Genomic DNA, 24,938 nt, shown 5'->3' on the forward strand with positions numbered 1-24,938 from the left:
CGCCAAATTTCCATTTTTTTCACAAATAAACGCAAGTTATTTGAATTAAATTTTACCACTAACATGAAGTACAATATGTCACGAGAAAACAGTGTCAGAATCACAGGGATCCATGGAAGCATTTCAGCGTTATTACCTCATAAAGGGACAGTGGTCAGAATTGTAAAAATTGGCCTGGGAGTTAACGTGCAAACCACCCTTGGTAGTGAAATGGTTAAAGAGGGCCTGTCACTTGCTCAAATATAATTGAGCTAATTATCTTGAAGAAAGTATCCCAGAACGCTTATGAGTCTTCCACTTTTTTCATTACATTTGTTGCTTTTGGAGTGCAGCAAGTGAAATTTCTGATGGCAGTCCAACTGACCACTTCTTCAGAGTCTTGTCTTGGAGTTTTTACTTTGATTTCTATCTCTCAGATGCTGAAAATTACAGTTCAGGAGCATCTGAGACTGCTAGACTGTTAGTTCATCTGTTATATAATGACTGACAAACTGGGAGGGGTGAAAGCACACCCCCCCAAGGGAAAATCTGAAGCATCACCCAGTTGGTCTGCAAACAGAGATTTGACATGCTGTGCTACAAAACCAACAAATGTCAATATCTCTACAATGGAAAGATGCTGCACAAAATAAAAAGATTGGCAAAATCACAAAGCCTTAGAAATTTTTGCAAAGCAACTCAAATTTTTAAGCAAATGACTGGTCCTTTTTAAATAAACTAATTTAAAAAAAAATCTGCTTATCATTTTTTTCATTTCACTATGGATATGAAAAAGAATGGGAGCAATAAATGGACTCATAACCTATTTGTTGGTATAGAAGTGATACCCAAGCATGCTAAAATCTGAGCAAAGGTCAGGAGGGAGGAGGTGAGCTGAGACCGTCACCTATTGTAAATTGTACTGTGTATAGAGATATTATCTGTCATTGCTTCAGATGAAATTGAGACTGCAAAGGAAGTAATCTGTACAGTATAAGAAATGTAATTCTAGTATAAGCCCAATTTTACTAGTTTGAAATTTGCAACATTTCTGACTTTTATATCATAAAGAGTTAAGGGAAGAAAATTAAAACAATGAAAACACATTTAGCTTAAAAAATTTGATTTAACCAATAGGTTATTTTCTGCTGACACCTTCATTTTAAGGATACCTGATTGATAGGCTATAATGCGGTATCCCAGCATAAAACAGAATAACTGTTTCTGTCAGTAGCAAGGACTGAGATTGTAACTGCAGAACACGTGCTCAAGTGCCATTCCTGCATCTGTGAAGATGAGGACTGTGGTGTCAGATCTAACTTTATCATTATCACCTTCTTGGTGACTAGATGACGTGCGTTAGGCTTGAATACACCCTTTCATTTCAACTTTTTCCTAATCCCTTTCATGCTGTTTTTTAAGAAATACAAATTTTAGTCTCTGCTTAAAAAAATACTCTACAGAATCAGAAACCATATATAGCTAGAAGTGATGCCGCGCTTGAGGATAGGTGCCTGGGTACACCCTGTTCATGCAAATGAAGAAAGTAATGCAAAACACAACCTTAATGCCAATTAAGGCATCACCTGAGAGCTGCTGCAATTTGTTCATACAGTGTAGACTGCAACAAATAAAAAGCCCATGCAATTTGTAGTAAACTGTCTGCGCAATAAAGTTACCACATAATTCAGATCAGCTCGACATCTGAGATGTGCCTAGATGTGGATCTGAACCATTTGCACTAAAACCTTTGCCCAAATGCCAATGACTAATACTGGCAATGCAGATCTCCTACGGAAGCCCAAACAACACGTGTGGCCACTGTCTCACCTGTGGTGCTAGATGTCAGATGGTCTGCAGCGTGGTTGTGCTGGTAGTGGAGGTACAGTACTTTACCAGGCACCTATCCTCAAGTGTGGTATCACTTCTAGCTATATATGGTTTCTGATTAATTCACAGGGTCTGGCACTATCCCTGTCGTCCTACCAGCAGCTGAGGATTAAACACTTTTTTAGGGTTTTGTGCACCAGTGTGACTATTCCAGTGAATAAACTCTACAGAATCAGTTTTTTTCCAAACAATGCAAAAAACATAGCTAAAAAAGTGCAGATGCTTATTTAACAAAGCACTTCCTTTAATTCAACATAGCAAAAGTCAGTCTATTATTTCTAAATTTATAAGTTCAACTGCAAGACATAGTGTCCATGCGTGTCAAGTAAAGAAGCATTCGTTGAAACAGTTTCTATACTAATTAATCCCAATTTATTTTGTGAGTATGTTTCTAATTGGCAAACTTATGTTTCTTAATTGTGAGATAATATTAATAGAATGTGCCTCTGCTATTTTATAGGGGTGACCGATTGTTTATCTTGTCTTTCTGCTAGTTTGGTCAAACATTATTAAGATGTTAAACTGGATAAAGGTGGAAATAAATCCGCGCTGCCACTAGTGCAAGATGCAGAAGGATACTGTGTAGATGTAAATGTGTTTCTTATTTCTCAACGCGTTTCAAAGCACACTTGCTGCTTTCTCAGGACAAACCACAGTATTAACAAACCTTGTTTAAAACAGAGGTGATGAATCACAAATTAGGACTTCTACTAATGCGATGAAACACATTGACAGAAAAAATAGGTGGGAAGAATTTTGTCAAGGATAATGCTATAAAGTGATTTAGAATTTAATGATGTATATATATATCCCTTTTAGTGAATTTAACTATGAAATATATGCCTTCATGATACAAATTTTAAATATTATCTTAAGCTAAATGTACACTGCCATGATTTGCTTAGCCTACACTAAAAGTCAGCATGAGCTTTTCCCAACATATACTGTAATGTTCCCATAGGCCTCCATTCACCAGATGTAGACCAAAAGCACAAGTGCTTCTCACTAAATTAGAATATCATCAAAAAGTTTATTTCAGTTCTTCAATGCAAAAAGTGATTCTCATATATTATATAGCGTCATTACAGACAAGAGTGATCTATTTCAAGCCTTTATTACTGTTAATGTTGATGATTATGGCTTACAGCCAGTGAAAACCTAAAAGTCATTATCTCAGTTAATTAGAATACTTTATAACATCAGCTTGAAAAATTATTTTAAAATCTGAAATGTTGGCCTATTGAAATGTATGTTCAGTAAATGTGCTCAATGCTTCGTTGGGGCTCTTTTTGCATCAATTACTGCATCAATGCGGCGTGGCATGGAGGTGATCAGCCTGTGGCACTGCTGAGGTGTTATGGAAACTCAGGTTGCTTTAATAGCAGCCTTCAGTTTGTCTGTATTGTTGGGTCTGGTGTCTCTCATTTTTCTTTTGATAACACCCTGTAGATTCTCAATGGGGTTAAGGTCAGGGAAGTTTGCTGACCAATCAAGCACAGTGATACTGTTGTTTTTACACCAGGTATTGGTACTTTTGGCAGTGTGGACAGGTGCCAAGTCCTGCTGGAGAATTAAATTTCCATCTCCAAGAAGCTTGTCTGCAGAAGGAAGCATGAAGTTCTCCTGGTAGATGGCTGCACTGACTTTGGTCTTTATAAAACACAGTAGTCCTACACTAGCAAGTGACATGGCTCCCCAAACCATCACTGATTGGGTAAAATTCACACTAGACCTCAAGCAGCTTGGATTGTATGCCTCTCCTCTTTTCCTCCAGACACAGAGTCTTGATTTCCAAATAAAATGCAAAATCTACTTTCATCTGAAACAACACCTTGGACCACTGAGCAACAGTCCAGTTCTTTTTCTATTTTGCCCAGGTAAATTGCTTCTGGAATTGTCTATTGTAAATGGCTTGACACAAGGAATGCGACACTTGTAGCCCATGTCCTGGATACGTCTGAGTGTGGTGTCTCTTGAAGCAATGACTCCAACAGCAGTCCTCTCCTTGTGAATCTCCCCTCCAATTTTTGAATGGCCTTTTCTTAACAATGCTTTCAAGGTGGCGGTTATCTCGGCTGCTTGAGTATGTTTTTCTACCACACTTTTAACTTCCACTCAACTTTCCATTAATATTATTGGATACAGCACTCTGTGAACAGCCAGATTTTTTTTAGCAATAACCTTTTGTGGCTTACTCTCCTTGTGGAGTGTGTTAATGACTGCCTTCTGGACATCTGTCAGGTCAGCAGTCTTCCCCATGATTGTGGAGCCTACGGAAACAGACTAAGGGACATTTTTAAATGCTTATGAAGCATTTGCAAGTGTTTTTGATAGTTACTCTAATTTATTAAGATAATGACTTTTGGGTTTTCATTGGCTGTAAGCCATATTCATCAACATTAATAGAAATAAACACTTGAAATAAATCACTCTGTTTGTAATGACTCTTCGTAATATATGAGTTTCACTTTTTGTATTGAAGAACTGAACTATATTAACTTTTTGATTATATTCTTAATTTATTGAGAACCACTTGTATGTTCATTCAGCATTCATCTAACAGGTACATATTTGAAGAGTTTGTTTAGTCATATAGGAATATCCTTTATAATGAAAGGTTAACCAAAAAAGTATACCATGCAGCATATATTTTTTACAATGGGTCCCTAGGGTAGAAAGATGCCTCAACATCAATCATGACAGTGGCCACCAAAAGCACCTACCACCTGGACATATTAATTCGATAATGGACACAAATATAGTGTGTAACTGGAGACAGGCTGAAATTGATATTTAAACCACAAATAGACATATACAGCTCTGGCAAAAATTAAGAGACCACCACATCAAAACCCTGTCATGGGCAGCCCATTCTCCAGACCTGAACCCCATTGAAAACCTCTGGAATGTAATCAAGAGGATGATGGTTAGTCGCAAGCCATCAAACAAAAAAGAACTGCTTACATTTTTGCGCCAGAAGCAGTGTGAAAGACTGGTGGCAAGCATGCCAAGACGCATGAAAGCTGTTTTTAAAAATCATGGTTGTTCCACAAAATATTGATTTCAGAACTCTTCCTGAGTTAAAATTACTATTGTTGTTTCTAAATGATTATGAACTTGTTTTCTTTGCATATTTGAGGTCTGAAAGAGCTTTTTTTTATTTTAACCATTTTTCTTTGTCAAAATAAAAATACAAAAATTATTGCTCGGAAATTCGGAGACATGTTGTCAGAAGTTTATAGACCAAAAGAACAATTTACATTTTACTCAAAAAATATACCTATAAAGAGAAAAATCAGACAAACTAAACATTTTGCAGTGGTCTCTTAATTTTTGCCAGAGCTGTAGCATAAACATCACCTGACACAGTATCAAAAAATCATGTTTTTAGTGTTTTTCTTTAAAGCTGGTCAACCCCAATGGAATATCTCAGGAAATATGGTGAAAAGAAAAAAGGAAATAAAGGATGATTCAGGATGTACATCTGATATCTAAATTATGTGCTGATTTCATTGGTAACTACTTAAAGCAAAATATAAAACTTTATATCTACATATACAAGAGTTTGTGCCACCTTACAATATACAGTAGATCACTGAGGATTTCACAATGACTTTTAACATGTGTCAGTTTGCATTTTCCAATGGATTTTCTTGCAAGTTCAGTTCTATTCCTCTCTTTGCATCTACAACTTTTTTAGAAATTTATCTTTAATGATTACCTCCAATATCACATGAAATGTCTGTTTTCATGCTTTTTTTCCCATAAAATAACAGTTTTACACCATCAATTTTTAGAAACTGTTGTGCTTTTCTGGTATTCCTCTTGAAAATGTATGAATAAATTAACAGCTGCACGTTAACATTTCTCTATACAATATAACATCATCAACGCAGATTGGACAGTGTCAAACTGTAGGCACACACCCTATTGACAAGGGAAATGGTATCATTCACATCTATTTATACAGCACATATCCTAAGGTAGAAACAGAAGAATGTGCCAAGTCCACCAATCAGACATTGATTACCTAACCTAACGATAGACCATCAATGTTAAAGTCCTGGACTTTAACTCAAGGTTTACAATTACCTGATGTCTGGACAGTGAGAGATCCCAAAGAAAATAAGGCATATTTTATTCACAGCAAATACTTTTAATACAAATTAATGTAAATTGAATTTCCTGGATACATTTGAGAGATTCCCCAAATTGAAATTTTTGCAGATTTACTTATCCTTGCTGACATGCCTTCTATAAAATCTTGATCATGTTCGTAGCAACAGTAATGCTACTTGATACAGAAGTGTTAAAAAATAAAACATGATATCTTGAAGAATTCTAAACTCCATGTGTGACCTCTCACTAGAGTATAGGAACTTTTATGCCAGGTTGAAGAATTTGTCACCATAATACTGTAGAAAGAAATCAGCTTTAGAAACTTAGCAAAACCTCATAGGACTAAAAATATTAAATCCCTAATGGGCTTTTTTACTTATCTTTTACATAAAAATATAAAAAAAAGGGAATTTATTAGGATTTTTTTTATAATTTTAAGATTAAAATTACCTCTTCAGGAACAGCTCGGATATTAGTGAATCCTTTTCTAAAAACCACAAATACTCTGCGGGCACCACAACGCAATGCCGAGGTTGCACAGTCAAAAGCGGTATCTCCGGCTCCAAGTACAATAACGATTCCCTTTATGGATGGCAGTGATGAGTGACAGGCACACATCCCTGAATAATGAAAAGGGGAGGGAAAGCGTTTTCAAGTAGCAAAACCATTTTGCATGTCAATTCAAAAAGATACATGTACTTAAAGTAGTGCAAAATTGCATCTTACAGTTGTCACGCATAAAGTGTCACTATCACATTATTCTGCTTCACTGAGAGACAGGTCTAATCCCATATCCTAAGATGTGGTCATATAAGTAATTTCATGGCCAGCACTCATACATTCACCACTTTTTTTGTCACTTAACTCATGGGACTAGAACATTTCTAAATTGAAGAAATGGAATCCAGTGCCCGGATCTTCTTAAAATCATTAAGCTTATTAGGTAAGCATACAAATCATAACATAGGATTCCTTGCACCAAAAAAAGAAAAAAGAGGATGACACTCACCATTCCAATGTAGAAATTTTATTGAAGGATAAAATGCTTAGGCTCGGATCAGGACCCGTTGAAGCTCCGGAATGTGAAACGGCCATTGTCCGCAGCTTGTACATTAATCCCGAGCCTATGCCTTTTATCCTTCAATAAAATTTCTACATTGGAAAGGTGAGTGTCATCCTCTTTTTTCTTTTTTTGGTGCAAAGAATCCTGTTATATTAAGATTTTTTTGCTTACTTAATAAACTTGATGATTCTAAGAAGATTGCATTGCAATCTATTTTTTTTAATATTCTGACCATAATTGTTTTCTATTTTACCTAGACATTTTTGATTTTAATGTTTCAATTTTAGAAAACGTAGTATACTTCAGAAACGAGTTTGGTGACAGAAGCACATCTGTCGCTATCTACCATGGATCCTGAAAAGTTGGATCCTAGCTTGTGAGGAACCACTTTACATTCGTTCAGTTGGAAGCATTGATATTGTAAGAGTTATAACTAGAGTTGAGCGAAACGGGTCGAAAAAATTCAAAAGTCGCCGACTTTTGGCAGTCGGGTTTCATGAAACGAAACCCGACCCTAGGATGAGGTCGGCCACGAGGTCGGCGACTTACGCGCCAAAGTCGCGTTTCAAAAGTTTGTTTTGCGCTCTTTTTCAGCCAATCAGGATCCACGGACACTGTGGGCAACGTGATGACATAGGCACGGGTCACCACCATCTTTCAGAAGGGCATGCAAGTGATTGGCTTGCTTTGGTGGGCGTCACAGGGGGTATAAAAGGGCGTGCACACCGACCGCCATCTTACTTCTGCCGATCTTAGTATAGGGAGAGGTTGCTGCTGATTCTGTAGGGAGAGCGTTAGGCAGGGAAGAAGACAAAAGAACTGCTTCTGCTGCTAGCGATTTGGCCTGCACAACACACAAGTCACTGTGTGTGCAGTGCAAGGGGAGGCTATATTGTGGTGTATCAGTGGTGTTGGTTGTTGGGCTGCCTTCTAAGGCTTCCTGACACGCTGGCATTGCTGTTTACCCACTGCTCCGCAAACTGCTTTTTTAAAAGCAATCCAATCTCCCTTATCCTCTAGTCACTTTTGTCACAGCTGTGCCATCGAGCGTGTCACATAGCGCTCAGATATCAGTGGGCCTCACACAATCTACAAGTGTCCAGTGTCCAAAAGTGTACGCAGAGATTCAAAATCTCCATTATCCTCTCGTCACTTTGGTCACAGGCAGCTGTGCCATCGAGCGTGTCACATAGCGCTCAGATATCAGTGGGCCTCACACAATCTACAAGTGTCCAGTGTCCAAAAGTGTACGCAGAGATTCAAAATCTCCATTATCCTCTCGTCACTTTGGTCACAGGCAGCTGTGCCATCGAGCGTGTCACATAGCGCTCAGATATCAGTGGGCCTCACACAATCTACAAGTGTCCAGTGTCCAAAAGTGTACGCAGAGATTCAAAATCTCCATTATCCTCTCGTCATTTTGGTCACAGGCAGCTGTGCCATCGAGCGTGTCACATAGCGCTCAGATATCAGTAGGCCTCACACAATCTACAAGTGTCCAGTGTCCGAAAGTGTACGCAGAGATTCAAAATCTCCATTATCCTCTCGTCACTTTGGTCACAGGCAGCTGTGCCATCGAGCGTGTCACATAGCGCTCAGATATCAGTGGGCCTCACACAATCTACAAGTGTCCAGTGTCCAAAAGTGTACGCAGAGATTCAAAATCTCCATTATCCTCTCGTCACTTTGGTCACAGGCAGCTGTGCCATCGAGCGTGTTACATAGCGCTCAGATATCAGTGGGCCTCACACAATCTACAAGTGTCCAGTGTCCAAAAGTGTACGCAGAGATTCAAAATCTCCATTATCCTCTCGTCACTTTGGTCACAGGCAGCTGTGCCATCGAGCGTGTCACATAGCGCTCAGATATCAGTAGGCCTCACACAATCTACAAGTGTCCAGTGTCCAAAAGTGTACGCAGAGATTCAAAATCTCCATTATCCTCTCGTCACTTTGGTCACAGGCAGCTGTGCCATCGAGCGTATCACATAGTGCTCAGATATCAGTAGGCCTCACACAATCTACAAGTGTCCAGTGTCCAAAAGTGTACGCAGAGATTCAAAATCTCCATTATCCTCTCGTCACTTTGGTCACAGGCAGCTGTGCCATCGAGCGTGTCACATAGCGCTCAGATATCAGTAGGCCTCACACAATCTACAAGTGTCCAGTGTCCAAAAGTGTACGCAGAGATTCAAAATCTCCATTATCCTCTCGTCACTTTGGTCACAGGGAGCTGTGCCATCGAGCGTGTCACATAGCGCTCAGATATCAGTAGGCCTCACACAATCTACAAGTGTCCAGTGTCCAAAAGTGTACGCAGAGATTCAAAATCTCCATTATCCTCTCGTCACTTTGGTCACAGGCAGCTGTGCCATCGAGCGTGTCACATAGCGCTCAGATATCAGTGGGCCTCACACAATCTACAAGTGTCCAGTGTCCAAAAGTGTACGCAGAGATTCAAAATCTCCATTATCCTCTCGTCACTTTGGTCACAGGCAGCTGTGCCATCGAGCGTGTCACATAGCGCTCAGATATCAGTGGGCCTCACACAATCCAAAAGTGTCCACTGTCCACAAGTGTGTGCAGAAATTCTAAATCTCCCCTGTCCTATAGACACCTTTTACCTTGTTTTACATTACTATATAGTTTGTTGGATTTTGTCTACATTTCTACCAAAAATGAGGAAGGCTGGTGGAAGAGGCCGTGGAATTGGGCGGGGGTTGGCAGCTGGTAATGATGGTGTTGGTGGTGGATCTGATGGTAGTGGCAAGAGCAAAATAGGACCGAATGCAGGAGGTGCTGACCCTGCGTCATCGTCTGGCTACATAAGGCCTCGAACGCTTAGTTTTCTAGGAGTTGGCAAACCGCTTTTAAAGGCAGAGCATCAGGAAAAAGTTTTGTCTTACATTGCTGACTCAGCCTCCAGCTCTATCGCCTCCTCTTCTTCAGTTGTAAAAAGTAAAAGCACTGAGTCGTCATTGGAGGCTCATGTTCATGAACCACACCTTTCCTTGTGTCCTTCACCCCAACCAAGATTGAAGGATGACGCAGGCCATCCTACTGATTACTCCATGGAGCTGTTTTCACATACCATGCCTGGATTATCAAGTCAAATGGTGAATTACCCAGGCCAAGATGAATCTGACATGGAGTGCACTGATGCACAGCCGCTGATGGATGATTCTGCTGGTACATTCATTCAGAGCACTACATTGTCCTCGCAGTGTACAGAGCCAGATTTTGACCCTGATGAGACTCAGGTGCCCCTTCCCGCACACTATACCACCATACACGGTGACACAGAGGAAGGTGCACATGACATAGAAGAGGAGGTGATGGATGACCCAGTTGTTGACCCAGATTGGCATCCATTGGGGGAAGAGGGTGCTGCTTCCAATAGCTCAGATGAGGAGCATCCACAGCAGACATCGACATCGCAACAGCTGTTATCTGGCAGGCCCGGAGCACTCCAAAGACAGGTTCCAAACATCAAAAGAGTTGCTGGACAGCTTGTCCAGAGGGTCAAAAGATCACAGCGTGCTAGGCCGCAAAATGTCTGCCAAAGTAGGAAGAGTGCAGTGTGGCAGTTTTTTGAACAAAATCCTCATGATCAGGCCAAGGTTATCTGTAAGAAGTGCGCAAAGACCTTTAGCCGAGGGAAAAATCTGAAAAATTTGAATACCAGTTGCATGCTTAGACATTTAACCAGCATGCACTTGCAAGCGTGGACACAACACCAAACCTCAAGTGCCACATGTGCAACTGATCACAACGAAGGTAGTCAGCAACGCTACATTGTTTACCCCACTGTAAGCCCACCGGTTAGCACAGCAGCAAATGTTGAGGTGTCGTTACAAGGCCACAGCAGTCAGGGAATCCCACTGTTATATCAATGAAATACTGAATCTAGGCCATCAGAAAGAACACCAACTCCATCACCATCATCAACCCTCTCTCAGTCCGCCCTGTCCACCGCTACTTCCACCATATGCAGCTGTCAAGTCCAGCTCACCCTCCCAGACACTATGAGTAGGTCAAGAAAGTACTCAGTCTCTCATCCGCGTACACTGGGTTTGAACGCCCACATTGCCAAACTAATCTCGTTTGAGATGATGCCCTTTCGGTTGGTGGAAAGCACAGCTTTCCGCGAACTCATGGCCTATGCAGTACCACGCTATGACCTACCCAGTCGCCACTTCTTCTCTCGCAAAGCCATCCCAGCCCTCCACCATCATGTGAAAGACCGCATTGTCCATGCACTCAAGCAGTCAGTGAGCGGAAAGGTGCACCTCACAACTGATGCATGGTCCAGTCGGCATGGCCAGGGCCATTACGTGTCCATCACTGCGCACTGGGTTAATGTGGTGGATGCAGGGTCCACAGGGGACAGCGGTGGTGGGACAGTGCTGCCTAGCCCACGGTCTAGGAAACAGTTGGCTGTAGGCGTTCGACCCTCCTCCTCCTCCTCCTCCTCCAGAAGCGACAGCTCGTCCACAGAGCGCAGTCGTACGAGCACTCCATCTGCAGCTGCCACTGTTGCACACGATGTGTCCCCCTATCGAGCAGCTAGTGGACAGCGTCAGCAGGCTGTGTTGCAGATGATGTGTTTGGGCGACAGACACACCGCCGAGGTGCTGGCCGAGTACTTGAAGCGACAAACTGAGTCATGGCTGGGCAGTGTACATCTTGAGGCAGGCAAGGTAGTTAGTGATAACGGCCGTAATTTTGTGGCAGCCATAGCCCTTTCAAAACTCAGCCACATACCTTGCTTGGCTCACACCTTGAACCTGGTGGTGCAGTGCTTCCTCAAAAATTATCCGGAGTTAACAGCCCTGCTCCAGAAGGTGCGAAGACTGTGCGCGCACATCCGCCGGTCGCCTGTACACTCCGTTCGTATGCAGAAGCTGCAGCGATTGCTCCACCTTCCCAACCACCGCCTCATTATCGACATTGCAACAAGGTGGAACTCCACCCTGCACATGGTGGAGCGGCTGTGCGAGCAGAGGCAGGCCATAATGCATTTGTGGGAGGATACACGGCCAGGCACTTTGAGAGCAGACATGGAGTTGACAGGCGTGCAGTGGTCGAAGCTGAAAGACCTTTGTAAAGTCCTTCAGTGTTTTGAGGAATGCACACGGCTGGTAAGCGCAGACGATGCCATCCTAAGCATGAGCATCCCACTTATGCGTCTGCTCATGCAAACTTTGACGCACCTTAAGGAGCAGGCGTCTGCAGCCAATGTTGATGAGGAGGAAGAGGAGGAGGGAATCCTTGATGACATTCAGCCATTGTCTGCTCAGGGACCTCTCCTGGACGAAGTGGAGGAAGAAGAGGAGGAGGAGGAGGAGGATGATGGTGATGATTACTTAGGGGAGGAGGATGCATCTCGTGGGGCATTGAAAATGTTGGCGTGGCAAGGTCTGGTACAGGGTTTGTGCGTGACTGGGGGGATGTGGATTTGCCAGAAAGTGCTCCTCCACCCAGCACTCGCAGTGCATCATTGACACCGGGAACATTGGCCCACATGTCAGATTATGCCTTGTGGATCCTAAAAAGGGACCCCCGCATTGCCAAAATGATGAACGATGACGACTACTGGTTGGCCAGCATCCTGGATCCACGCTATAAAGGCAAATTACAAAACATCATGCCACAGGAGAACCTTGACCTAATATTGGCTAATAAACAAGCAACTCTGGTAAATCGGTTGCTTGAGGCATTCCCAGCACACAGCAGCGGTGATGGTTCTCACACGAGCCGTACGGGCCGGGGGCAGCTTGGCAGAGGTGTTCGTGGTGCACACAGCAGAAGTGGCGTTGGAGACAGGGGTTTCATGACAATGTTGTGGACTGATTTTTCAAATACCGCTCACACAACTGGTAATACTGCATCGATGGAAAGTGACAGGAGACAGCAGTTGTCAACTATGGTTACAAACTACTTTTCCTCCCATATCGATGTTCTCCCACACAGGTCATTCCCCTTTGACTATTGGGCCACTAAACTGGACACCTGGCCTGAATTGGCCCAATATGCCTTACAGGAGCTCGCTTGCCCAGCTGCAAGTGTGCTATCGGAAAGAGTCTTCAGTGCAGCTGGATCAATCCTGACAGAAAAAAGGACCTGTCTGTCAACCCAAAATGTGGATGATCTAACCTTCATTAAAATGAACCACGCATGGGTTTCCAAGGATTTTGTCCCACCTTCCCCTGATGACACATAGGGTGACAGAAAAATGGCTTGCTTTGGTCCACCTCTTCCTGGTACTTCACCTATTTCGCCTTTTGCATCAGCTGAATGTCCAACATCAACATATGCCACTTTCGAAAACTTCCTAACTGTGCTGCCTCCCCCCCCATGGCCGGGGTCACCACCTACCGCACGACACCGTGCGAGTGCCGTTGCCCTGGACAGGTGGGTAGGCCGACTCTTGGGCGCGGGCACTGGCACAGGGTCCCTCATAGTGCAATCAAGTGTCTCTGACGGCGGTGGTGCACACCCGCCGTCAGACACACCGCTGTACTATGAGGGGCCCAGTGCCAGTACCGACGCCCATGAGTGGGCCCCCCTTGCTTGGGCAGGGCCCCAGCATTTGCAATCTTTACCTCTCCCTGCTCCTCCTCTGTGTAATCTGGGCCGTCAAATCCATACTGTGCCTGACACCGTCTGAGCCTGCCTCCTGAGACATATATTTTGAATGTGTACGCTATCCATACATGTTATCCGGGGATACGGTACCCTTTCTAACCTTTGTGCAATCATGTGCAATCCATACTGTGCCTGACACCATCTGAGCCTGCCTCCTGAGACATATATTTTGAATGTGTACGCTATCCATACATGTTATCCAGGGATACGGTACCCTTTCTAACCTTTGTGCAATGACGTGCAATCCATACTGGGCCTAACACCGTCTGAGCCTGCTTCATGCTGTATAGACATATATTTTGAATGTGTACGCTATCCATACATGTTATCCGGGGATACGGTACCCTTTCTAACCTTTGTGCAATGACGTGCAATCCATACTGGGCCTAACACCGTCTGAACCTGCCTCATGCTGTATAGACATATATTTTGAATGTGTACGCTATCCATACATGTTATCCGGGGATACGGTACCCTTTCTAACCTTTGTGCAATCATGTGCAATCCATACTGTGCCTGACACTGTCTGAGCCTGCCTCCTGAGACATATATTTTGAATGTGTACGCTATCCATACATGTTATCCAGGGATACGGTACCCTTTCTAACCTTTGTGCAATGACGTGCAATCCATACTGGGCCTAACACCGTCTGAGCCTGCCTCATGCTGTATAGACATATATTTTGAATGTGTACGCTATCCATACATGTTATCCGGGGATACGGTATCCTTTCTAACCTTTGTGCAATGACGTGCAATCCATACTGGGCCTAACACCGTCTGAGCCTGCCTCATGCTGTATAGACATATATTTTGAATGTGTACGCTATCCATACATGTTATCCGGGGATACGGTACCCTTTCTAACCTTTGTGCAATGACGTGCAATCCATACTGGGCCTAACACCGTCTGAGCCTGCCTCATGCTGTATAGACATATATTTTGAATGTGTATGCTATCCATACATGTTATCCGGGGATACGGTACCCTTTCTAACCTTTGTGCAATCATGTGCAATCCATACTGTGCCTGACACCGTCTGAGCCTGCCTCCTGAGACATATATTTTGAATGTGTATGCTATCCATACATGTTATCCAGGGATACGGTACCCTTTCTAACCTTTGTGCAATCACGTGCAATCCATACTGGGCCTGATACCGTCTGAGCCTGCCTCCTGAGACATATATTTTGAATGTGTACGCTATCCATACATGTTATCCAGGGATACGGTACCCTTTCTAACCTTTGTGCAATCACGTGCAATCCATACTGGGCGTGAGAACGGCTGGCGAGCTGTTAAGCAAGCTAAAGCACCTGTCCGGACAAGTACAGGGATTCCCTAGCGAGGAGACTTATTTGATTGTTTTCAATGTTGGGACAGCAATTTTTGGGGAGCACTATACTCTGGAGAATGATAGATGGGGCCCACCATACACTGGAACATTCCAAAGGTGGACATCAGACACTGGAGCAGCATTTACAGGACCCATTATAAACTAGAGCATTAGAAATGGGGCCATTATGTTTGGAGCATTATTTGGGCCCATAAGACAGTGGAGCTTCATCCATGGGGACCAACATATACTGTAGCATTATGTGGAGCTCATCATATACTGTTTCAAACATTATATGGGACCAATGATTCTGTATGGAGAAATAGATGGGCCTCGTCATGAGATGTAAAAAGTGAGGTATTTTTCATTGTACTATACCGCTATTTCTCTGCCGTATCGGAGCATGATGAGTTGTGGTATGTGTTAAAGGGGCGCTCTTTCGCCCAGGGCACATGAAAACCTGGAGCCAGCCCTCCCCCCCACAGTTTGTAGCCAAATAACCCCCATTTTTCAGTGCGTAACTTGTAATATGAAGTTAATTAAGGTTGACAAGCTTAAGAAAGAAGAATTGATGCTTTTGGCATTCAAATGGGCACTGTAGGTGTGTTTCCTGTCCTCCTCTCACTGCCGACTTTTATTCCCCATTGACTTACATTGGGTTTCGTGTTTCGGGACGACCCCGACTTTTCCCTATAATCGGACGATCTTGCTCGACCCGACTTTTGGAAAAGTCGGGTTTCACGAAACGAAACGCGACCCTAAAAAACCAAAAATCGCTCAACTCTAGTTATAACCTTTACAGTATATAAACAGTAAAAATAAAAATAGTCAACCACATGTTATAAATGCTTTCAACCTAATTAAGTATCTCCTGTGTCAGGTAAAGTAATTAACTTTTTAATTAAGCCAAGATAGAATTAAATTAAAAAACTACTTTACTCTTGAAAATGCACAAACCTCCTTTGTTAAATTTAGATGATTTAAATACTAAAATTAGAAATGTTAAACCATGTTCAAAATTAAAGATCTTCATATAATTACGGCAAAAGTAGGATTTATTCTAATTGTGAGCAGAATTAAAAATGTAAAAGCAAAACAAAAGAGGTAGAACTTGAAAACCAGCACTCTGCATGATGAAATCTCTCTCTAGAGGAGAAGTTCTATATATTTTATACCAAATATGAGCAGATCAGGTAAAATTCGAATTTGCCTATTCGTGTAGATTTTCAATGGAAACTCAATTTACAGAGAAGTTATTCTCCATTAATTTAGTGGCCATTTTTTATGCTATGGGGTCTTAACAGACCTTAGCACACAAAGGAAAGGCTAAAAAATAAAACCATAAAGAAGAGCTCACACAATGAGCCCTTTATTCAAGATTCATTGAAAATATCGCAAAAAAAGGGTAAGTGCAAGTGCATAATAACACACGATGTGAAGCAGAATCATTTTTTAAGTAGACAAAAATTGGCTGACTATAAATCCACACCTTAAACACAACAAGATTAAATGTCCACCTATTTGACAGTCTACAAGCTCCCTGTGTTCTAACAGATCTCAGAAGTCTTCAAACATTTATCCAACACAGAAAGAGCAGAAAGAGAAGAAAATGCAAGCACATATTATTTTGGAGGGCATATATTCTTGGCATATCATTTCACTATTTAACTGGCATTCTCCAGGAGACAATACGTCTCATTCAATGATCAGAATATCGTCATATTTGTAGTGCTGATATCTGTAGTGCTAATTAGCAAATGTTATCTTTATAGTACAATCAATAAAATGTCTATTGTGATGGTTATTTAATAGTGATGAGTGAATGTGCTCAGATAATGTGTTATCAGAGCATGCTTGTGTGCTAACAGAGTGTCTTAGGCATGCTCGAAAAATATGTTTGAGTCCCCTCGGCGGCTTGTCTGACGGATGTTCAACAGGCGGAAAACAAGCAGGGATTGCCTGTTTGCCTGCCAGGGGAAGAGGGGAGCATACAAAGACGTCGGCGCTACAGTACCAATCCCTTTACTCCCCCTCTTATTCAAGCTCGGAAGCAATCTGTCCAGGAGGAGATGGACATGAATGTTCTCTCTGGGCTCCCATGACCTCTCCTCAGGACGTAACCCCTTCCAATCCACACAAAAAGTTTTTTCATTTTTCCCTCTTTGTGGCAAGAATATTCCCTACTTCAAACACATGACTGGAGCAGAAGTGGTATCTGGATCCTTGAAGAAAACGAGAGTCTTGAAGAGAGACACGCGCAATGAATTGGGGATCCGTAAAGAGGGAGTTGAGCTTGTAAGCTACAGGATTTATCTGTTTGATAACTTTAAATGGACTGATAAAGCAAGGACCTAATTAATACCAGAAGATCTTGAGATGGACATACTTTGAAGAGAGCGAAACTTTATCCCCAGGATGAAAGAGAGGTGGGTGCAGATGTCTCTTGTTCTCGTGTTTCTTAATCAGTTTAGAAAATCTCATTAAAGAGGTCTTAGTGTCTTCCCAGATCTTAGAAAACCCTTGAGGATAATTTCAGCTGCCGAAAGATCGGTGGAAGTAAACACAGGGAACAGAAAATTGGGGTGTTGACCATACACCATGAAAATGGGGATTTGGCTGAGGATTCACTCACATGATTGTAATTTGAGAATTCAGCTGAAGACAGGAGTTTGGGCCATTCAGTATGGTAAGCATTGACAAAGTGCCACTGATAGTTGGTCTGGATCTGGTTGACGATTGGATGAAGAGGAAGTACAAAGTGACATTTAGTAGCTTGCAGGAAGTGCCCTCCAAAAGTGAGATTTAAACCGGTCACCTTTATCAGAGACTATATGGAGAGGAAAACCATGGAGGTGGAAAATGTGTTGGATGAACTTCTTGGCAAACACTAGAGCAGACAGGAGGCCAGCTAGCAGAGTAAAATTGGCTATCTTAGAGAAGAGTTACACAACCACCCAAATGACAGAACATCCAGATGATACTGGAGGATTGGTAATGCCACCCAGAGGGTGTGCTGCCAGGGAGTTGATGGTACATGGAGAGGAAGTAACTGCCCAGTCAGGAGTTGTTTTGGAGTCTTATTCTTGGTACGGGAAGCACAGGTTGATAAAAACATGCAATATCCTTGCTCAGGGAAGGCCACCAATAATGCTGTGAAATGAGAAGAGGCAATTTTCTTCTGTCCGGCACGACAGTCAATTTGGAAGATTGACCACACTGAAGGATTCGCTTCTTTTCTAATTCTGCAACAAGTTTTTCTGGATAGCATCTGGGACAGGTACACCATAGCGACAGTGACCATTTTGCATGACTCAATGATGTGCTGAGGCTCTTCCTCCTGATCAGAAGACAGAAAAAGCTAGAGCGTACATCTGCCTTGATGTACTTGTCTTGCAACCGGAAATTAAGAATAAAATCAAAACTGTCAAAGAACAGGGACCACCTGGCTAGATGCAGATTTAGCCGCTGCTGAGATTGCAGATAGGATAGGTTCTTGTGATCAGTGTAGATAATTACTGTATGCATTGCTCCTTCAAGCAAAAAGCGCCAATCCACCAGAGCAAGTTTTATCACCATCAGTTCTCGATCACCTATTGAGTTGTTGTGTTCTGGGAACGAGAAGGCTTTGGAATAGAAACCGCAGTTTACCATACGACAAGCAGGAGACTTTTGGGTGAGGACGGCTCCAGTACCAGAGAAAGCGGCATCCACTTCCAAGATTTGCTTATTGTTGTCCGTTTGGTGCAGTACTGGAGTGGAGGCAAAGGTCTATTTTAAAGAGACATAGGCACTTTCTGCCTCTGGATTTTACACAGTGGGGAAAGCTCCTTTGTGGGTCAAGACAGATTTTGGAGAGTTATGAGAGAAGAAATGTGGAATGAACTGGCTTTAGTCTGGTCAGTGCAGTACTGGAGTGGAAGCAAAGACCTATTTTAAAGAGTTAAAGGTGCTTTCTGCCTCCGTATTCCACACACTAGGGATAGCTCCTTTGTGGGTCAAGGCAGATTTTGGAGTTATGAGAGGAGAAATGTGAAATGAACTGGCTTTAGTCCAGTTGGTGCAGTGCTGGAGTGGAAGTGGAGGCCTATTTTAAAGAGTTAAAGTTGCTTTCCGCCTCCAGATTCCACACACTAAGGCTATGTTCACACGTAGCGTTTTTTTTGCGTTTTCGCTGCGGTTTTAAACGCTTGATTTTGCCCCGAAAAAATAAGCATCCCATGCATTCCTATGGGATTCTGCAATGCTGTGCTAATGCTGCGTTTTTTTCCGCGGCGGAATCGCTTTGTGGTAAAAAACGCAGCATGGTCATTAATTTAGCGGAATCGCGGCGATCCCGCACCCATAGGAATGCGGAATGCATTGTTCTGCTTACTTTCCGCATGCTAGTTTTTCAGCGGGAAAATCACGGGAATTTAAATGCGATTTTCCCGCGGAATGGAATCCGGAATTCTCGTGGTAATTTCCGCGAGAGTTCTGCTACGTGTGCACATAGCCTAAGGAATAGCTCCTTTGTGGGTCAAGGCAGATGTTACAGTGTTATGAGAGGAGAAATGTAGATCGTTAGCAAATTGAGGAAACTGCTGGATCACTTTCAGACTGTCAGGACGAGGCCATTTTAGGATACTTTCTCAGGATACATCTTTAGCCCTGTCTCAGAAATGATGTAACCAAGGAAAGGAAGAGAGATTTGCTTGAAGACATATTATTGAACCCTGGCATATAAACAGTTCTTCCTCAGTCTCTGCTGAACCTGGCAAACATCCTTCCTGTGTGTGGTTAGTAGGCGTGAGAACAAAAATAAATCGTCCACGTAAACTACCAAACACAAATAGTGGGCCATCCTTTTATCATTACAAAGATGAATCCTTTCCTAGCCGTGGAGGATGACTTCTGGATAAACCTCTGACCAGATTCTGTTTGATACATTTGGATATGGCTCGGGTCTCAATCTGGGAGAGAGGGTAGATACGGCCTCGAGGAGATGTTAAGCCAGAAATGAGATTAATAGGGCAATCATATGGCTTGTGCTGTGGTAATGTCTCAGCCTCCTTTTAATCAAAGACATCCACATGAGTAGAATAAGCAGAAGGAAAGCCAGGTAGATTTGATGGAGTAGTCAGAGGTTAGGCAGATCGAATGGGACAAGACATCTCTTGTGACAGGCCTGGCCCCAGCTGAGTACTGGATCTCCAGTACAAGACAGGCTCATGTTTATGTAGAAATGGCAGGCAAAGGAGCCTGTGGTGGGCGAGACCAGAAAGTACATAAAGAGAGATCCTCTCAGAGTGCAACATTACTACCTAAAGTTCCACTGGTTCTGTAATGAAAAAGAACAGCCTCGGATAGAGGTTTCCATCCACGGATGATTCCACCAAGATGTTGGATGGGGATCTGATACTACTCCATAACACCCTGATGAATATAATTTACTGAAGAACCAGAATCAAGATAGGCAGAGTCAGCAAAATGGATGTTGCCACAGGAAATGGTTACTGATAGAATCAATGGAGGAGAGGAGTAGACTGCGTACAGGGCAGCATGTCTAACAGACGTTAAGCATTGGATTTCCCATTTATTCTGGACAAGAGCAGACTAGATGTTCAGGACTGCCGCAATATAAACACCTTCCCTCAGCATGACAGGCCTCCTGACAATGCTTGGCTATCTTTACCTGGTCGATTTGCAGAGATTCAGAGGAGGGTGTGAAAGCTGGAGCCCATGGCATGATCGGATTTTGGAAGGTAGAGGCAAAGCACATAGATCTTCTAAAGCGTGTCACCTCCTTGGAGCGCTCCTGAAATCTGATGTTGATGTTGATCCAGGAAACTAGGGACGCCAGAAAGACTCTCCCAGAATGAGGTCACAAATGCCTCATTGTTCCAGATAAGTTCAGAATCTGACAGTGTACTGGCCCACTGTAAGATTTCCCTGACACAATATGAGGAAAGACAATGCTGCAGATGAAACGCAGTCGTGCTCATCAAAGAACTTGTGGAAGGTTTCTAAAATGGTCCGGAGGTTTTGAGACAAGTAGATCCCCTCTCTCCTAAATGGGACTGAGTCATGCCAGAGCTTTATTATTAAAGTGAGACATGATGAATGCTACTTTGGCTGAATCAGAAGCAAACTGGTGTGCCAAAAGTTCAAAGTGCAGAGTGCATTGATTGATGAACCTCGATATTGGGAGGGATCGCTGTCATAGCATGGTGGAGCTAACAGACAGGGTTATGGAACAGGGAACATAACTGGTATCACAATGGAGGTTGTTGCAGTGTGAGCAGGGGTGGATGCAGCCACAGATGTCAGTGTATCTAAGCAGGTGGCCACAGTTCACAGATAACAGAAGATTTTGTCTTGCTGATCTTTCTGGCGGAAGACTTCCTGGTACAAGTTGGAGATAGCTGAAGCTCGAGAGCCAGCGGATTCAGTGGTCTGAGCAAACTGTAATGGGAGGGGTTGAACCTTTGTGCTGCAATTTGAGGAGAGCCTGGAGGTGCACAACTAGTTGCCACACCAGGACTGTCCTAGGATGCATGTCAACTGACCACCAAGGGACAGGATGCTGAAACGGCCAAGAATGGAAGTTTAGCTTGTACAGGCAGGCATGGCAGTAACACAGGAGCACCAGGTGCTGGCAAGCATGGCTGGTAGACAGACAGGCACTGGCTGTTTCAGGCAGGTATGACAGTATAATTTGAGCACAGGCAGGTGCATGTGGGTACGGCTGGTATACATGTGTTCACAAGCTGGTGCAGGCAGGTACGACTGCTATACATATGGGTCCAGACAGGTGCTTGAAGAACATGACCACTCCATGAGCATACCTGTAGCTTTGCTATGAGATAGATATATGAAGTAAGATGAGCCACCTGGTCTGATAGCATCTATCTCGGACACTCAGTGCTATAGTAATTTTTGGAATATCTTTCTTTGATCAAGTAATGAATGGTGTACCATAAGTATCTGTATATAGAATTGCTGATTCTGAGTGATGTATATAATATGTAATACATGCAGTTATCAATTATAGTCATAAGGAATTGATTGTTTATCATATGCCTCGGATGAGTTTATTTGCTGTAATTGTTCATTAATCAGAGAACAGGGAGAAATTGGGTCTTTCAGGCAGGGAGGATATCAGCACACAACACACCCGGGCAAGAGCTGGGACCCTTAGCAGGTTGGGGGCCCATTTGCCATCGGGGACACTGGCACGCTATGGGGTCCCAATGTCTGTGCCAGTGCCGGCACCCACTAGTGGGCTCCCCTGCTTGCTCAGGGCCCCGGCACTTGCGATACTTACCTCTGCCTGCTCCACCACTGCGGTGTCATCAGCATCTTCTGACTGTAATGTTCAGATCAGAGGGTGCAATGATGTCACGTCTGTGCACCCTCTACCTGAATAGTCACAGTGCAGAGAGTCGGAAGATGTCGACGCTGAGGAGTCTGGAGCAGAGAAGCATCCAGCGACGAGAGGTGAGAATTTCTTTTTTTATGTTTGGAGCACTATATATGAGGACCATTATACAATGGAGCATCATATGTGGGGCCCATCATATATGAAAAGTTATATATGGGGCCTAGTATATAGTGTACTCACTTATTATGTATAACACCATCCTTAGTTACATCGTTTCCTCTTTTGTTATGTATAACACCATCCCTTATTATGTACCATCCTCTCTAGTTATATATGATGCCGTCCCTTATTATATAGCTTCATCTGCTGTCTCTTACATAGTGTATTCTTGTTATTCACAGTGCCCTCTTTTATTACATGTCCCCTCTCTTGTTTGATATAAAATGACTGCTGATGGAGGTGACCAGACTACCAGTCCATCAGTTCCTCCTTTAGAAATGAAGCTTTCCCATGCTCCATTAGCCATCATTGCATTATACAGCTAACAAGACAGGACGGTATGTAATAAAAAACAGGGCTCTATATAATCCAGTATGCAAGTGACGGTGCTGTACATAACAAGAGAGGGCACTGCATAATAAGGGATGGCAGTATACATAATAAAGGAGACTATGTAATATATACATGTGTGTGTGGCTATATATACTGTATATATGTATGAAGCTTTGTAGCCTTAAAAGGAGGGGGGCCCAGACATTTCCTGCACAGGGGTCCCAAGCTGTCAATGTCTGCCCCTGACATGGAGCCTACGTCAGCCTACACTGAAAGGTAAACCCAGATAATAGGGCTGCCTCGGGTTTGTCAGGGTGTTCATTTTGTGTCTATGCTTGTCTTTTCTGGGTTTACATTTAAAAAAATCTAATAAACATTGTAAGCTTTAAAAGGTCTTTTTCAGATATTAATAGCCTTCAGTTCTCCTTGTATTTACTCTTTCAGCTCTACAAACTACCGTATATACTCGCGTATAAGCCGAGATTTTCAGCCCATTTTTTTGGGCTGAAAGTCCCACTCTCGGCTTATATGCGAGTCATATATGCCAGGGGCTCAGCAGGGAAGGGGGAGAGGGGGTGTCAGATCATACTGACCCCCCTGACGCATCTCTGCAGCCCCACTGCTTGTCCCATAGTCTCAGGGGCCTGCCTTCAGTGGTCACATGGTACCGGTCATTAAATACATGAATATGCGCATATTCATGACTTTAATTAGCTGTATCACGTGACCACTGAAGGCAGGTGCCGGAGACCATGGGAGAACGGGGCTGCAGAGATGCGCCGGGGGTGAGTATATACCATATTCTCCTGTACCCATTCCCACGCTGCTAGCCACTGTGTGCCTCATCCTCTGTCAGTGATGTTCAGGTCAGAGGGTGCAGTGATGTAGTTAGTGCGCGCCACTTCCTCTGCTGCCTGAACGTCACTGACAGATGACACGGCAGACAGCGGCGAGCAACGTGGGAAAGGGGACAGGTAATAATTAATAATAATTTTTTATTTATTTATATAGCGTCAACATATTCCGCAGCACTTTACAATTAAGCGGGGACATGTACAGACAATAAATTCAATAGGAATTAAGACAATTTAAACAGTGACATTAGGAGTGAGTTCCCTGCTCGCAAGCTTACAATCTACAAGGAAATGGGGGGGACACAGTAGGTGAAAGTGCTTGTTCTTTCAGGTCTGGCAATTATAATAAATAGAGATTTTCATATAAAGCTGCATGATCCAGTCATCAGCCCGTGTGTTTAAGTGCAATAGTCAAGTATCGAGTGCAGTTATAGTGTGCATGGAGGGTGTGGAGACAGATGAATAGTAGGGTGCAGATTCAGAATAATATTTGGAAGGTGGGAACAGGGCAAAGTTAGTTTACTGAGGTAGGCTTGTTTGAAGAGATGGATTTTCAAAGCGCGCATGAATAGTTCGGGGCTAGGTATCAGTCTGATCGTCTGGGAAAGTGCATTCCAGAGAGCTGGAGCAGCATGAGAGAAGTCTTGGAGACGGAGGTGCGAGGTTCGGATTACGGGGGATGTTAGTCTTAGGTTATTTGTTGAACGGAGGACACATGTAGGGCGATAGACAGAGATGAGAGAGGCGATATAAGGCGGTGCAGAACAGTGGAGAGCTTTGTGGGTGAGAGAGATGAGTTTATACTGGACCCTGTAGCGAATAGGTAGCCAGTGTAATGACTGGCACAAGATGGAGGCATCGGTGAAGCGGCTGGACAGAAATATGACCCTGGCTGCCGCATTCAAGATGGATTGGAGAGGAGAAAGTTTGGTAAGAGGGAGACCCATCAGAAGAGAGTTGCAGTAGTCCAGATGAGAATGAATAAGAGCGACAGTAAGAGTCTTAGCAGTTTCAAAGGTGAGAAAAGTTCGGATTCTGGAGATGTTTTTAAGATGCAGGTGACAAGAGCGAGTGTGTGATCGGATATAGGGAGTAAAGGAAAGTTCTGTGTCGAATATGACCCCAAGACAGTGGGCA

At 43.2% G+C, this 24,938-nt stretch overlaps 1 protein-coding gene across 2 annotated transcripts in view; it reads right to left on the reverse strand.

Annotated features, from left to right (window-relative positions):
- DPYD (dihydropyrimidine dehydrogenase) overlaps positions 1–24,938 on the reverse strand; it is a 1,593,199-nt gene that overhangs the window by 869,654 nt on the left and 698,607 nt on the right. For both annotated transcript variants that reach the window (XM_073571402.1, XM_073571401.1), the window contains one exon: positions 6,439–6,608. In XM_073571402.1, the coding sequence (XP_073427503.1) occupies positions 6,439–6,608 (170 nt within the window). The remainder of the gene's footprint in view (positions 1–6,438; positions 6,609–24,938) is intronic.

This window comes from Dendrobates tinctorius, unplaced genomic scaffold (genome assembly GCF_039654945.1).
Source record: "Dendrobates tinctorius isolate UK_male_01 unplaced genomic scaffold, ASM3965494v1 ptg000029l, whole genome shotgun sequence".
Taxonomy (NCBI): Eukaryota; Metazoa; Chordata; class Amphibia; order Anura; family Dendrobatidae; genus Dendrobates; species Dendrobates tinctorius.